We start from the raw sequence: 17,379 nt of genomic DNA on the forward strand, positions 1-17,379 counted from the left end.
TGAAGCATTTTATTTTAAAAAATGTTTTGGCACAATTTCCTGATGGTCCCCACAAACAGGGATGGATAGGAGCCAGCTGTTCTCTTCAGCCACTGCCTTTCATGAAAGCTACCTGCCAGGAGCTTGAATGGTTTAGCAGACATGGTGTGCAGATGCATGGTTTACCCGTGGAGTGTATGTGTGTGTTTCCCTGTTGTTCAATGCTTCATCACAGACATTTATATTTAGCTTTTATTGTTGGATAAAGAAAGATTGGCTTGTCTTCTGTCCACTCCACACCCCATGGTTGTGTTTGTTTTGTTTTGCTTTACAAACAGTATCCTTCTAGGAAAGATTAACAAAATATACATGTTGAATGGGGACAGGGCATGTGTATATTTTTGTGGTGAGGGATAGAGTCCCCTAGAATTATTTTTAAATTTTTAAAATTTTTTTATACATTTTTTTTCCTTTTCCCCTAGAATTATTGAGAAGAATTTATTAGTTTTTCTCTTTTTATTCAGATAACTATGATTGATAGTTTGGATGAGGTCCTTAGGAGTAACTTTTTTCCTAACAATTCCAATAGAACAGCGGTTCTCAACCTTTCACAGGGGTCACCTAAGACCATCGGAAAACACATATTTTCGATGGTCTTAGGAACCGAGACACCGCTCCTCTATCCGTCTCCAGGCCCACATGCAGATACGCCCACATACGAGTATCCGGTGACCCCTGTGAAAGGGTCATTCGACCCCCAAAGGGGTCGTGACCCACAGGTTGAGAACCGCTGCAATAGAAGAACAGAAATAAATATGTGTGTATATAGGTATTTTTTGTGATCAGATGTTATGGTTTGTAATAAAATGGGAACTAGATTGAAAGAATGGGGCTGTTTTGCTGGATTGGAGGGTAAAACATATTCTGAGACAAAGGAACAGATGTGTGATCAATAGAAAGGGCAGTGTGGAATAGTCCTTCCTGTCTGTCAGTCACATCAAGGGCTTCCGACATGCTGGCCCTGTCCAACTATTGATATAAACCAGGTCATTTCATCCTCCCAGCTGGTATTACTGTGATTTACAAGTGAGGAAACGGGACCTCGGGGAGGCTGACAATCACTAAGTCACAGAGGTAGTGACTCATGGAGCTTAGATTTGACCCTATGTTTGCGTGATTCTAATTTATTTGGGGGGAGGGAGAGAGGTTATAATAAAGAAATGAGTTCCAGTTTAGCATAAACCTCCTGATGGGCTTAACTGATCACCTCTTTTATCTTCCACTGGGCCCGAATTTTTATTTATAAAGAATTAGCAAGGAAACTTTTAATGTAAATTTGATGACCATGCAATCATTTTTATATTTCCTTATTTCAGTGCACCTTTAGATCCTGTTCTATGCTTAAGAAAAATTCATACACACGAACCCATGCAGAGACAATTTTTTTTTTATATGAAGTGTCTTCTAGCTACTTACTCATCTGAAATCTTCCTGAAGTATTCTCTTTGAAATTGTTGCAAATAAAAGATTTTTCAGCAGGACTTCGGGTGTCGTTGCATGACATTCTCTCTCTAGAAAATAATGGGATTTGGGTTTTCATCGGTTAACCATCTGGTTGGCCAGCGATGAGTTATTCATGCCCGCGTGCTGCATTTTTCTTGCCTCTTCTTCCTCTGGTCTGCCTTTTGTCAAGTCAACATTACTTAGTTTTAAGGTCCAGTTAAATTGATTATTTGTCTGGTCATGCATCCGTGTGGTAAGGTCACTCATGGGATGGAGTCACTCTTTCCTCTTCCCAGCAGGACAGGGAGGGATCCCTGAGCACGCCTGGCTGTCCTCCCACAGGCAAAGCCATGGACAGCCCTGGTGAAGGAAATGAAGGCACTGCAGTGACCATGAACTTCATCTATTGTGTCCACTTGGAGTCAGCCAGTGTGGTCCTGGTAGAAATTCTACTACAGACTCCACAGTAGCCTTTGAAGTGCTATCTCATTGATGCTCTTTTGGTTTAGTTCACGGTGGGCTAATCCAGGAAGGCGCAAAATAGACATTTGTGATCATTCCAGCCTCATTCTCAGCAAGGACTAGATGTATTATTTTGGTCTGAAAATTGTATTAAGGGTGAATTTAAATACCTAACTTTGTCAATACAGTAACAAAGTAGCTAGTGTATTCCTTTGTTCAGTATAATAAGATATTTTCATGACTTTGAGCTTTTTGGCAAAGGTCAAGATTAATTAGCAGGATAGAGGGCTTGCACTGATCACAGTCTCTGTGTGAAGCATGCACTATTAGATAAGGGAATGAATGAGCAATATTTTATAAGGTATTGATCAAGTTCATCAAATCAATAAGCATTAATTTTGTGCTTTGGTTGTACAAGAAAGCAGCGCCTAAGACATCATGATGAATTCTCAATGTTGGCCTAGGTTTCAAGGAGCTTGTGGTGAGCACACAGCCATGGACAACAATATCTGCGCTCCAGGCAGGGAGTGGAGGTGCGGTTTAAGTGCCGAGAGAGGACAGGTGAGCTCTACCTGAGCTATCGGGTGGGCCTTGAAGGTCAGGGAGCATCTCAGGGGCCCTTAGGAGATGGCGAGGAAGTAATTCAGGAAGTAGAAGTGTCACATGAAGGAAAGGATGCTCCTCTACTTCCGTCATATCTATAATCACCCTATTTGCTTTCCTCCTACTTGACTTTAGACCAGAGATTGTGAATTCAGATGCTGCCAGGGGCCGGGCTGGTGCTGCAAACAAGTGAGGCTGGCCAGGCATAAGGTGATAGATGACCTTTGCCCCTTGGCCTCCATATGCAGGTACCCTAGGGCACCATTGGGCTGGGAGGCCTGGCAGCTTTAATTCTGTTTTAGACAATTGTTGCCACCAGAAGGGCAAGCCTGGGTCTGATATATTTCCATTTGTCTGATATAGTTGCCCTCCAACCAGCTGTGCATCCAGATTTGTCTGAGGATTCCCCTAACACTTAGATGTTAGCAACTAAATCAAATTGGGAACACTTGGTGGCACACACTTAGGACCAAACCAATGACAGCTGCAGGCTGAATGAACCTCCTGAACTGCCACCCTGAGCAGCTTGGTCTACCCACCATGGTTCTTGAAAATGTGGTCCCCAGACCAGCGTCAGCATTACCTGGGAACTTGTTAGCAAGGCAGATGCCCAGGCCCATCCCAGATCCACTGAATAAGAAACGCTATGATGGGTCCTCTGATCTGTGTTTCAACAGCTCTCTGGGTGATTTTGATGCTCGCTCAAGTTTGAGAATATTTTTCACATTTGTTATGAATTTATTTGAGCAAAACTGACGACAGTCGCCGGGAAGCAAATTCTTAACAGATTGAGAAAATGCCCTGGCAAATGGCAGTTTTGCAGCTTATTTTATACATTAGAATCAAAGGAGAAGGGTTACATGAAATCCATGGGTAGCAGATTAAGGGGGTGGGAGAAAGCAAAGTGGGGAAATCTCTGGGATTGGATAAAAAGTAACATGGACAGACACACACTTCTCTTACGCGGGTGGGTACAGGACAGTTAACAGTTAGCATTGATAGCACACAGCAATGTCATTTGGGGAATAAGTAACTGAGGGGTTCTGTGCTCTCGGTCCTGGGGCAGTGGGTGTGCCCTGAGGGGCATGGAAAATAAAATTACTGTGACATTTCAAAGGTATGTTATCCTAGATGCACAAAAACAATAGACAGGCTCACTTAAGGCAAAGATTGACCTTTATGAAGGAAGCTACAGGCCAAGGATGTGACTACCCGCCATGACCCGCTTTTAGGTAGGGATTTTTATGTTCAGACCATCCTATGTGGTTACCTTCGGTTTCTGAGTTTATAAGGCCTGCCATGTGGGCCTCCCCTGAGTTTGTCAGGTTTAGTGTGTGGCCCCTTTTTCATTCACAAAAGAATTCCGGAGAAACCCCAGAGGACAGAGGATGAAGAAGGTACTGGTGGGGTGATTGTATCACACACATTAGGCTGGAGATTTGGAATTGGGGTCTCTTAGATAAAGGACACAGTTTTTGGTGTCACTGGACTTATGACTGGTTGTCCCTAGATTATAACTAATATTTTAACAGGAAGAGAATTGTACTCAAGTTTTCATTCAGCTAAGTATACCAACTGAGGACCTCTTTGTCCCAGAGTCAAACTAGGTTGAAGATGGAAAACTGTATCCTCAAGGGGTGCAAAGTCCTGTAAGCCCCGTAAAGTGGGGGTCTGTAAGGTGGCTCCCACAGGTCACTCAAAATTCTTGACTTGCTCTTCTTGTACCCTTGGTGGCAGGGCTGCCTCTGGGCCTGAACCCCAGTTCTATGCGGGCCATTCTCCTAACTGGGTGGAACACCCCCCCTCTTCTTCCTGCTCTCTCTCCTGATTCTGAGGCCCAAACACCCCCAAGAAACAGCACGACAGGCAAGCGATGGGAAAAGCTGGCAACAGTCATATCCAATTTTTGTCTGAAGTTGTGAAATGTGAATTCTCAAAGATCTCTGCGAGACTTTTAGCATGAGATTTCATTGAGCAGTTAAAGTGTGTTTTATAAAAAGTTAGCAATTAGCTGTGAGACTGTTGGTAATACAAAAACTTGTTTACCTAGGCTTCCACAAGTACACAATGGCTTGGCGGTGCTTCTGTGATCGATAGCAGGATTACTTCTTAAAGGGCTTCTTATATTCTGCTAATGTTTGAAAGAGATTACAGGGATGCTTTATAAATGGCCCCTAGCCAACACAATGGGACATTCTTTCTAGATGACAGCTTGCATGCAAATAAAGTCACAACTTAAACTATTAACTACCCCTGACTGACAGTTTTTAAATGGTGTTGTAGCAAAAAAAATGGTACATGAATATTTCCAGACATCAGATTCGTTAGATAAATGAACTTTGAATTGGAAACCAAGCTTTCTTGTTAATAAACACAGTGCATGCTTTCTAAGGCTATGTCCTGTCAGACTAGGCAAGTCGTTCCAACAAGCAACACTCTGCGCCATTTTCTTATATTATAATGTCCCTAATTATACCAGTAAGCACATCTTACAACGTATTACCTTTAAAATATTTCACTCAGAATGAAGTACATTCACATATTTTGTGCTGTAGCCTCATGGATCTTTCAGAACTTTCTATTCCCTTCTACGATATTCAATACTCGTCATATAAGGGTAAGATTTTCTTTCCATATAAAACAAGGGAAGAGCTGCATTGCTTTCAGACATCTCCCCAGGAAGTGGCCCTGTGCCTGAGTCATAAATAGGTCTCCAATTAGTGTATAATATTTTGGGGGGAAAACTTGTAAGCTTTAAAAAACACCACCTCATTTATAATGCTCATTTAGATCTACATACAAAAAAAACACAGAAGAGTTGCAATTTGGATAAATAACAATAAATAATAAGTGAAGTGGTATTTTGTCACTGTCATGCTGTGAAGTAGCAGTTTCATTTGGATTTCTGTAATAAACATGCATTTTCATTTTATCACACACGGTGGTTTCCAAACACGTTTTGCCTTTGGGCTCTCACAGCAATGTTTCTGATGATATCAGTTTTATATCGCTGCTTAACAAACTGCCATCACTTAAGTGGCTTAAAACAATACCCGTTTATTATCTCTCCATTCTGAAGGTCAGAAGTCCAGTGACTCAGTTGGATTCTCTGCTTCAGATCTCACCGGGTTAAAATCAAGGTGCTCGCAGGGTGGCCTGTTCTGGTGGAGGCATTAGGGAGGGATCTCTTTCTTGCTCCTTTGAGATTTTGGCAGAATTTTAGCTCTTTAAGTTTGTAAGGCCAACGTCCCTCTGTTCTTGCTGGCTGTAAATTGAGGGCCATTCTCAGCTCCTAGAGGCCACCCCGTGCCTTGGCTCATGGCTCCCTTGCTCCATCTTCAAAGGAAGTAAAATGGGTCAAGTTCTTCTCGTGTCACATATCTCTGACCCCAGTAATGAAGGGGTCTCTGCTCGTAAGGACCCTCGTGATTACAATGGGCCCATCATTCCCTTTTCCTAAGTAAGTAAGCCAACAAATTCACAGGTTCCAGGGATTCACATAAGAACATCTCTGGGGGCCCATTAGTCTCCCAACCACACTGATAGACAGGAAACTGAGGCCCAGCAGAGTTAAATGGCTGACGGGCAGTCCCCTGGCCTGAGTGGTAACATCCAGCCAGTCTGTGGACAGAGCTCACCTAAGCCCCCTCTCAGCGTACAGCTTCCCAAATGGGAAAACACTACGTTTCTAGAGGGACATGAAATAGTTCTTTCTGATTTAGCATCATTGTTCCTTGGCAATCAAAGGAGGAGAAATTGTTACATATTTGCAGACTTCCAACTCAGGAAGCCCCTAGAAGCCAGTCAGGCTCCCTGACCTTCTCCCGGGCTGCCGGAGGTAGTTTCAGGGTGGGAAAAGATATCTGGGTCCTGGCACCTCCAAGGCCTTCTTCACACGACATTCCGCATCACGAGCCCTGTTTCATGGTGGGACAGTAGCATTGACACTGACATCCATTAGGGGCCAGATGACTGAAGCGTGGTGCCTTTCCACGGTGGGAAGTGAGAAGGGGGCTGAAATCTGTGATTGCATCATGCCACAGCGATACAGTAAGATTACTAAAGGATTACTAAAAGTAATCCAACGTTTTAACACAAAAAGTCCTTAAAAACGGCCTCATGTGTATTTCAAAGGCTTTTTACCTAAGGTTCCTATGTACCAATTTCCATCAGAAAAAATTATCCATAACTTATGAATAAGCATTATCATCATTCATGTAATAACAAAAGGGCCCCAAGCTGGGGACACCCCATTATGGTGTTACAATGCCTTCATTCCTTACTGGGTTATTCTGCAGCTAATTCAGTATTGTCCTCTTTTGTGCATGTATCTTTCCAGCTGTGAAACTAGCCCACTAACATTAAAGTGACAATCAAGATTGCCTCTACGTATTCATTCATAGCAATACATGGCCCCCTCATGCTCCTTGAATGCCAGACCTGCAATCTGAGGCATTTATTCAGTGCCGAGAGGGGTCAAGTTATTTCCGAGGCCCTTGAAGGCAATATTTTAATATTGTTCTGCTTGAAATATTAGGTCCCTCTGAGCTTCCAGTATCAATAGCTGAATTCAAGGGCGTTGGCTCCAAACTGACCATTGTCTTTGAAGGAGTAACCTAGAAGTTGTGATGGGAGTGGACTTGGATATCACCCCCACATTTTATTCTTTCAATGCAATTCCCTCCCTTCTGCTGGCTCCCTGCCACCGTACTTCAACTGCATGATCAAGTTCAGAGTTCTTGAAGTCACTGAAAATTGGCTATCCATTCAGGAGCTAGAAACACCAAGAAGTTGCTGCTGCATATGTTTCTGCCCATCAGAGAGCAGTCGTAAACATCACTGCATCCATGGAAAAACACATTCACTGACTTGACCTATTTTGCACCCATCACGGGTGAAAGAATTTAAATTCCAATTTGGCTGAGGTCCCAATTACACAAATGAAAGTGGGGCAGCACAGCATGGAGAACGAAAAACAAACCGTAGCTTATCCATCGGTTGCTTTCTTTACATCTGTTTACACTTCCGGTTACGGAGGATGTGCTGGCCAAGTCCCCTGTGGGAGTCCTCAGAGAGAGCACAGGGCACGCGAGGGTCCCAGCGACAGGGGACCCTGGCTGGAGCCTTCCTCTGCAGACCTGCCTGAGCAAACCATCTGGGGGAGGCTGGCCTTGCTCATCCTGTGAGGAACTTACAGGGAGAGAGACCTCATAAGAAACCAGATCTTGATCTTGGATTTCTAGCTTCTAGAACGGTGCGAAAGTAAATTTCTGTTGCTTAAGCTACCCAGTCTATGCTAATTTGTTATGGCAGCCAGAGCTAACTAAGGCAGGGCCTTCGAAGATTCTGGTAATATTTTGATTTTTCAGCTGGGAGCCCTGATGATTATTTTATTGTTGTTTTTTAAATTGTGCTTAATACATTTTGTATACTCTTTGGATGTCTTTTTTCCAATTAAAAAAATAGAAGTGCAACGACTGCCAAAACATTACCGGCCTATTGATTAGCGTTTAATTGATTTATTCAGCAAATACAGTTCTTTGAGCATTCAGTAAAAGACAGAGTTCCATTAGGGTAATCAATCAATCATTTTTAAGAAAAGGATTGCTGTATTTAACCAGCCCTGGTTCATTATCTCCAATGTATAAAAATCAAAAGAAAATGGAATGAATCCACGCTTTTAAATTAAGAAATCTAACGCAATTAGTGCTTTTGAATTAAAATAGCTCTCTGTTCTCCTTCTCCATTGATTGCTCCTGTACCATTCAGATCTCAACTAAAATACACAGATAAAGGTCTTTTTGCCTCCCAGGGGGAAACTGTATTCCTTTGAAAGATGTTGACATCCGAATGTTCTAACTGCCCCTGTAGGGACTTTATGTGGAATTGGTGCAAATGTTAATGTTTAAAGTAGCTCACATCTTGCGGGGAATGAAAGGGTCCTGCAGCTATTTCGTGTCTTGAGTGAGGACTCTGAATCATTGGGCTCAGCAGGAGGGAGTGTGGCCTGTTTGGCCACCAGGGGTAGGTTGCAGGCCACGGGGGGGGGGGGGGGGGATGTGGGTTAAGGGACATTGCCACAGGGGAATGTTCTTAGGGCAGGGTGAGAATGTAGTTCCTTGCTCCCCACTAACAGAGGGGCACACACGGACTAGGGTGTCCTGGGGCCCAGGGGCGATGAGAAGGAGGGAGCCTCTGCCTAGCCAGAGGGAGAAGCATTTCATCAAGCTGTTTACCTGATTCATTCATTCCTTCATTCACCAAATACTAATTGAGCTTCAGTTATTCGTCTGGCACTTCCATGGACATACTGAGCAAGTGGACCCACAAACGAACAGACTGAATTATTACAAGTACGAAGGAAGTTTTTCCTCACAACGAGGAAAAGGACAGGAGACCGGAAGAAAGAACGCCTGGCGAGAGGCGGGGTTACAGTTAGATTGGGCAGTGAGGTGAGGCTTCTTTGAATTTGGACATTAAAGCTGATACAGAGTACAAGCGTTGGAAAGAAAGCCTTGCAAGTAGAGGGAATGGCATGTGCAAAGCCTCAGAGCTGCAGAGGAGCGTGAGGAGCTGGCAAGGCCAGTGTGGCTAGAACCAGGTGAGCGAGAAAGTCGTGTGGGGGTGGAAAGAGGCAAGGACCAGCCCATGGCATCTTATCATTCAGTGCAATGCCAGGGTGGGCTCGTTATAAGCAGCAGTGGGTTGATGAGGGGATGTTTTTAAAGATATCCCTCCACGACCATTGGAGAATGAATGGGGGGAAAGAGAAGGTAGATCTGGAGGGGCCCAGGTTAGAAGGGTGTTGCAACAGTCCAGGTGAGAGACGACTGAGGCCTGAGCTGGAGCCGGATGCTCAGATGGGACCTGGCCACTGGGAGTTGTAGTTCGGAGGGCACGGCACCAGGACCTTTTCATGGATTAGACGGAGCTGGAGGGGAAGGGGGGCTTCAAGGAGGCCCTCTGATTTCTGGCATGAGCATTTGGAGAAAGGAAGGTGCCCTTTATTGAGACAGGGAAACTGAGGAAGGAGTTGATTATGGGAAAAGGGGGGTAGTGTCAAGAAGGGTTCCCCAGGTGTGTGGCCACAGGAAGAAGAGGCAGAGGCCGTGGCCATGCCAGCGCCATCCATGAGGCGGCGCATTTCCCAGACTTGTCTCGGTGTTCTGGACTTGGGGTCTCAGCATGGTCCCCAAGAGAAAATGTCTTTTTCTCTCCCTCCACGAAATATGCCTGTAGAGCAGAGTCAGAGACTGGTGAATCGAAGTGAAATTGTTTTCGACTGACTTTTCTTGTTTTTCTTTCAGAATCATCCAGAAGTGTTGAATTTTCAAATACAACTGGAAAGCAAAGAACTGACCATAAATCTGGAGAGAAACGGGTAAGTCACGTTAATTCCTGTTGATTGCACGATAGAGGAAAGTTAAGACATTGTGGACTGAAAAGTGCTGTGTGATTTATGCTGGCATTTCAAGAAACAAGCAAATACACGGAGTCGTAATGCAGATAGGGAGTTGAGGCTGGAATTCACTTCAAACAGGGATCCAATGGAAAAATAAAAAATTCCATCACTCCAAAACAGAACTCCATAACTCAGCAGGTTTTTCTCATCGCTCTGATGTTTCTTCTTTTCAGAGCCCAATTTTTGAAGGACAGCATTTAAGCATTCTCTGTTCTGTTCACATAACTGTGTTCCCTAATTATTTGACTTTTGGCAGTTCCCGGGTTATACAAGGAGAAACAGCTTCAAATGGAGAGAGCTGCTTTTTTTCCCTGAGAAATACCAAGAGTTTATTTTATCTTCCCAAGTTTGTCTCCAGTGGTATAAAGTATTTATCTTTTTATTTAAAACGTTGGCCCTTTCTTTGCAAGGCTATATACATTTCCCGAAAATGGCATCATGTTTGTTTCTTATTGTTACATATTTTGTATGCCTTCCTGGTAGAAGACTCGTGTGCTTCAGGGCATAAGTAAGAACGACTCATATTCTTGTCATCCTTTATACTGTGTGGCTGTCCCCATGGCTCCCTCAGATCTAAAGGACCCCTCGCCACTCTGTTTGATTAGTACCAGAAAAGAACTGAGCTGTCCTAATAAGCAACCTGCACTGAAAGCTACATATCAAGTTCTCAAGTCCACCTTCATTCTCCCAACGCTACTGGTTCCATGCCTCACCTATCAGTGAAGTGCTGGGACTTCTTTTGTTTGTTTCTGTTTCTGTTTCTTTTCTTTCCTTTTCTTTCTTTTTCTTTTTTCTGAAATGACAGCTTCACTGGAATGAGTTCCACCAGAGATATCTAGTCACAAAAACCTGCCTCTCGGTATTTCTTACATGTTTACCCCTCACCATTGGGCTTTTGTGAGCAGTAAATGTGTTTTTAACTTCCCTTGTGACTTGATGATCTTAACACATCTTGGATAATCAGAGAGCTGAACAGAAACCTGTACGTTGCTTATGCAAATATTTTCATGCTCTTTTTTATTTTTCATGTAAGAATATTGTGGGACATTGGACATTTTAATTTTTGTATATTGCTGTTTGTATGTGGTTTTGAAAATATATCCGTGGAGAAAAACTAGGTATTCTCTGAAAGGTCAAAAGAAAATAAGGCTCTTGGTGGTGGTATGTTTCCTCAGTTGGGTTTTAGGATTGGCAGTTGGATTTGGGAAGTGTCCTTCCTGTTGTTGGGCTGTTGGAGGAATACGGTAAATAGCATGAGTGGGACCGATCCGTCACCTTCAGATTGCGCTACAACTGCAGGTAGAGGAACAGAAATAGACTTAATGAAACCTTAAGTTATTTGTTTTTACTACAAAAGAAATATAAGCCCAGTGCTATAAGAAAAAAAGGAACAAAGGAACCAAAAGAAAAAAAAAATGTGCTCCTACGACCGAACACAATCCTGGCTAATATTTTGGTGGATGATCATGTAGATTTTTTTCTTATGAGTAAGATTTGCATCTTGTGTATTCCTAGTTGATATCAGTGTGCAATGTGATGTCCCACTTCTTCATTTAGGTTTATAATGGACACCCTTTTTCATGTGAAAAAGAACTTTTCAGAGCCCATCTGGTTTTTTGAGTCTGTAAAATGGCTTACTAGCCTTGTTCACGGTTCCCTCTAAAAATGGTTTACCTTTCATTAAGGCAGATAGTCTAATGCACAGTAACTATGAGGCAGAGGCTAATTTGTATCAAAGATCATTTCAAATGTGCCTTAATTTGCTCACTTCCAATTCTGGGTCTTTCACAGTATAATCTCAAAAGTAGAAATGTTGAAAGCATAAAACTCTTCTTGATTTATTTCTCTCTTCCCAGCCATACTGTCAACCTACAGTTTAGAAAATATATGGAGCATGTTTAATATGTCTCATGTAACATTCTATAGCTTTATTTTCATTATACTACTTATATCAATTGTAGAGATTTCATTCTGATAAAAATAATGTTTTCAGGGCCGGCTGAGGGGCTCAGTTGGTTAAGAGCTCGCTCAAGAGTGTGAGCTCTGAGCAATAGGGTTGCTGGTTCAATTCCCGGCCCGAGCTGAGCTGCCGCTGAGCTGCCAACAGGTGGCAGGATGGCTCAGCTAAAATAAATGAGAATAATAACATTTTCATAATTCGAGAATGCCAATATCACTCTTTTAGTAAAGCATCCCCCCAAATAATTCAGCATAACAATTTCTTGGAGAAAAGTTACATGTCTGTTTTATATGGGCTTCACTTTTGAGACAATGAATACCAAAAAAACCTAGTTTCATAAGTAGAGTGATATGCTTGTATGCTACTAGCTCTTAATGCTGTCAGACTCAAAAGGAAATCAATTATCTGGTCTAAAATAGAATTTTTAATTTGCGTAGCCTTTAGCCCAACACATCCAATTAGAGAATTTATCCAAACAAAGCTACAGCAGCCAAAGATAAAAGTACAAGCAAGAGTCATTTCGATGTTTAACAACCAGAGCAGGAGAGAGCCCACCCAGTCAGAAGGTGAGCTGGCTGGTACCCTGCTCCACGGCCTACAGGCTGGGGGGCAGCTCTGTGTTCAAGCATCATCATTGCAGAATGTTTTTAGCTAGAAGCATGTCGACAGGAAGATTGGTTACATAAATTATGACTTGGCTATGAAATAGAGTACTACACAGCAATTAAGGATGATGGTGGAGATCTTTATTATTTTACAAACATTCATGATATCAGTGTAAACAGCATGTTAGGTAAAAGTTTACATGGCAATCAGGTCTTATTTTTGAATTACACACATGTGCATGTGTGCTGAATAGTAAGAGTATGGAAGACATTCACTCTCTTACTGTCTTCATGTTTTACAACAAGAAAATATTACTATTAAATTTAGGAGAACTTTTTATATTGATGGAAAAAGGCTGCTGCAAAAACTTAAAAATGGTAGAAAAGAAGAATGTTGAAGTATTTATTACTCATAAAGAGGAAACACTGGGTTTTAGGGAGGCCTCGGGCAACTTTCAAAAGGCTAAAAAGCTCTACCCATTGAATATTTGGTCTTTAAATATCTAGAAATCTGTTTTAATGAAAAACCTGCTTAGAAATCACAAGAGAGAAAGTCGTAAGGTGGCCTCAGAGCCTTAAATAAGAGCCATAATCTAAAGCGAATGCTCAAAGAGAATCACCTAAGTGACCCGACTCACAAACTCCTCGTGTAAACCAGCTCTTCATGAAGCAGAGCTGAATCTGAATTAAGCAGTTTCTTCAGGGAGTCTGTTTTATTTGCCTTCTGGCATCCCTAATTTGTGCAAAGATCGGATGCTACTCACTTCAAATCTGCGTCTGTAGAGCCATAATCGAATGTTTAAAGAAACTCAAGGCTTCCCCAGAGAAGCGTTTTTCAGTGTTGCTGTCTGCCCTGGAGCTGCAGGGACCCGCTTTATAACTTCCGTAACTCTGCTGGGTCCCTGTGGACTCTCGGGCCAGCCCTCAAACAGGTGCTCTGTGCAACTGCCTCTTTGATCAAAATGCTTTATTGCACAAGCTGGCCCGCCTACACTTGCGTTTTCCCAGTTGAGGATAATTAAAAGTGATGGCAGCAGATCGCACTCCCTCCATCTCTCAAACCCACCGAGCTTTCTGTTTTCCAGCCACGTCCCATCGCCGATGGAATGAAATCCACGGCCCACTGAATTTACACCTGGGGTGTCTCTGAGCTCGAACTTTGGCCTTGACTTTTCTCGGTCTTGACTAATGCTGGACACCCTTTTAGGGGAAGCTGTTATTAATATTCACTCTAGAACAGTAGCTGAGAGGGCATTTTAAATGTGTCACATGTGGATATAAATATTTGATGACATCTCTCAGAATGCAGGGTGGAGAAATGTAGCTGGGGTGGAGGTAGCATTGGTGGATTAGTAGTTGGCTGGTAACTACCCAGAGGACACGAATCCACTGTTCACGGCTCCCCAAATCCTGTTAGACAGCTGGACTGAGATTGCTGTCAGTGGCCTGGGGCTGTGCCTCAGCCTGGTCCCCTGTTCTGTCAGCATCTCTGTGAAGGTGTAAAAGGTGCACTGATCACCTCTCTTAGGCAACACAGAGCTGGAGGGGGATACCTGTAGCTGTGCTCTGCGTGGCCGAATTGGGATCATGGAGACTTCAGCAGCTTGGATCAATGGGCCCCAACTGACAAGATGCGATTTAATAGGGACGAATGTAAAGTCCTATGCCTGGGTTAACAACAAAACCACTGTAAGTTCAGCAGGAAATTTACCTCCTAGTATGTCTTGTGAATGAGCCCGGCAAACTCAATCTGAGTCCCTGGGCTGATGTGGCTGCTCAAAGGTGGCTGCCACCTGTGTGTGCACAGGCGCATGACAGAGTGATTCTGTTGTGCAGTGACCCTGGTCACACACATCCAGAGCCCTGACCCCTGTGCTCCTCCAAGCACGACGTTCAAGAGCTGTCCGCCGCTGTTTGCATTTCTACTGTTGGGCTTTCCTCGTCTCTCTCCGCAGTCAGAGATGTCCTCAAGTTCGGGGGCAGGCTCTTAACTTCCTCTTCCACCCCTTCTTCTTCCTTCCACAAGGCCTGGCTGGCAGCAGGCACTCAAGAAGCACCATTCAAAGAGTGGTGGTGGAAGGTGGGCAGCCTGGACCAAGTCAGGAGTGAGTCAGCAGGAGGAGAAAAGTCTGTTTTGGGTGGTGTGAGAAGCTGACTGTTCAGGGAGAAAGCTTCTGCACAGGACAGATGGTTTGGAGTCAGGAAACCAGGCTTTGAAACAGCTTTCCTTCCAACCACAATATATTCTGACTCAGTAAACAAGCTGCTTAGAGTCTCTTTGCTTCCTCATCTGCAGAATGGAATCAAAACCTGTGTATAGTCAGAGACAAAAGGTTAGTGCTCATGTTATTTCTGATGATCAGGTTTGAATGATTCAGTGACACACTCCTGTGGGTCCGGCAGTGTGGGCTGTTTGACCCAAATATACCCATGGCTTCACCATACCTATGTCCTATCTCAAACTTCCTAAATTTGTGGAGGCCAGATTGTCCCTAATCTTTCCCTATATATCTTGATGTTGGCCGAACATCTTAATTCTGACAAGAGCTGGAAAGGATTTCAATGCTAATTCTTTGGGTTCTTGCTGTTGTAATGGCCTTAATTTCACATCTTGACGTCCTCGGGATTAGAATTTTTAAATCTTTTTTGTGCATCGAGTGCTATTCCTTTTCATCTCTACTCTTGGAGAAGAAGCCTGGCCTGCCTGTTGGAACCTCCAGCTCTAATTTGCTGGGTGGTTCTGGTTATTGACTAAACTAATGAGGGTGGGGCCATATCTCAGAAACTTTACCAGCTTCATGTTTTTTATCTCTCAGCTTCCTTTCTACCACGCACACATCTTCATCAGAGCCCCTATTAATTCCAACGATGAATACAAAATTAATAGTAAATCAATGACATCATTTCTTTAGTTACTTTGTCCCTGAGTCACAAACATCTATTTAATACCAGACTGCATGGTTGGCGCTGGAGGTGGAGTAGTTAGCAAGGCACGTCCTCGTGCGCTTGGAGTCCCAAGGAGCCCAGCGCTAACCAGTTATCACAAAGCAATAATGAGTGACGGTGGCGCTAAGAGCTAAGAAGTGATGGATGAGGCCCAGCCTGGACCAGGGAAGGAAGCCGTGTATGAAGCAGCATTTGCTCTGTGCACAAGTAGGGTGAGCCGGGTACAGGGCGGCACAGGGTGGAGGGTTCCGAGAGAAGGAAGAGCATGTGTCGCGGTCCAGAGGGAGGGGCAGGGGCTTTGCATCATTTCAGAAACTAAGAAGGTCCATGTGCTCATGAGCCAGAGGGAGATGGGGAGAGAAGACAATGTGCTCTGTGATAAGGACTTTGTGTGTTTTCATAAGGACAGTGGTCCCCCGTGGAAGCAACGCCTGCGAGCAGGGCAACGCCATGATAAAATTCAATTTTTTACAGGCCGTTTTGGCTACATGTGAAGGCTCGGTTGGAGGAGGCGAAGAGTGGGTATGGTTAAGAGGCTGTTTATCGCTGTTACACAGGAAGGGCTGATGATGGCTCCAACCAAGGGAGAATCTGTAGAAAGGGGTAAATAGTTGAGGAATGTTCGGGAAAGACAGTGGACAGAAATCGATGAGCACTTGGATGTGTGGGGTCAAGGAACGGAAGGTGTGTCCAAGGTAATGTTTATACATGAAATGCCAGAACAGTGATGCCTTTGGTCAGAATAGAAAACCCTAGGACATGACCAAGAGCTTACCCTTTGAGCAGGGGTCAGGGACACAGAGCTGTGGCTCATTGTGGGTCTGGTCCTCAGAGTTTTGGAGGAGGGCGGGCATTTGGGCCCACCAGAACCCCATTTGGAGGTGACCTGTGGAGGGCTATCATGTGGAACTGACTGTGGCCTTTCTGTGGGACCCCTGGATGTTTGTGGCTGACCTGGTATAGCAGTGGCTGGTGGCTGTGAGCTGGAGAGCACAGCCTGTGGTGGGTGGCACATGGTGATGCCGTGGCCGTGGCCCTGATAGTATCTGAATAGCTGTCACAGCCCAAGGCAGCATCAGGGCTTCATGTAGTTTCTGGGTGGGATTCTAGTGGGGTGAGCCTGTGCTCCCGGTCTCACTCCCCAGCCCTAATCCCTACCCGTCCTGTTGTCTGTCTCCATGCAGTGCTCCACTACCAGGAGCACAGAGACTGTTGTCCTCTTTCAAGTCCGGGTCATTGTTTTTGGACCACCAGCCTGGGAACAACCTGGGAAGCTTATCAAAGAGGCAGCTGCCTGGCTCTACTTGTCTCTATTGGTCCAGAATCTCCAGCTATAGGGCCTGGTGATCTGTATTATTAACACATTCCCCAAGGAGTTATATTCGTACTTTAATTGGAGGCCCACTGGCCTCATGAAGTTATTTCGATCTAAAGTAAATAAAATGAAAGCTTTAGTTCCTGGATCAGAGTAGCCGCTGTCCCAGTCAGTGCTCAGTAGACACAAATGGCTATAGCACATTTCCACCATGGCAGGGGGTGTTGCTGAACAGTGCTGGTAAGGCAGGGGAACGCCAGCCCGCCAGACCCTTCCAGTTTGGGGATTCTGTCTCAGCTGATGCATCGCCCGGGGGACGGTTCTTCACTCTAAGAGTCACCACTCCTCTTCAGGTCGCCTCGCTCCCATGGCATGATAAGCTCCCTCCCCGACTTGAGGGAACCAGGTGGTACCAGAGGGCCACCTTGGACTTGGATGAAAGGAGGAAGCGCAGTAGAAACCTCTCTAAGCGTGACTGTGGACTCAGAGAACAGATGCGACTTACACAGACTGACTGCAGCCATTTAGAGCAAATGCCTCCCAA

At 44.3% G+C, this 17,379-nt stretch overlaps 1 protein-coding gene across 1 annotated transcript in view; it reads left to right on the forward strand.

The window, feature by feature from the left end:
• The window catches only part of ADAM12 (ADAM metallopeptidase domain 12), a 309,331-nt gene that overhangs the window by 65,140 nt on the left and 226,812 nt on the right, over positions 1–17,379 (forward strand). The window contains exon 3 of the mRNA XM_019654224.1: positions 9,855–9,928. Within this exon, the coding sequence (XP_019509769.1) occupies positions 9,855–9,928 (74 nt within the window). The remainder of the gene's footprint in view (positions 1–9,854; positions 9,929–17,379) is intronic.

This window comes from Hipposideros armiger, unplaced genomic scaffold (genome assembly GCF_001890085.2).
Source record: "Hipposideros armiger isolate ML-2016 unplaced genomic scaffold, ASM189008v1 scaffold_216, whole genome shotgun sequence".
NCBI classification, from domain to species: Eukaryota; Metazoa; Chordata; class Mammalia; order Chiroptera; family Hipposideridae; genus Hipposideros; species Hipposideros armiger.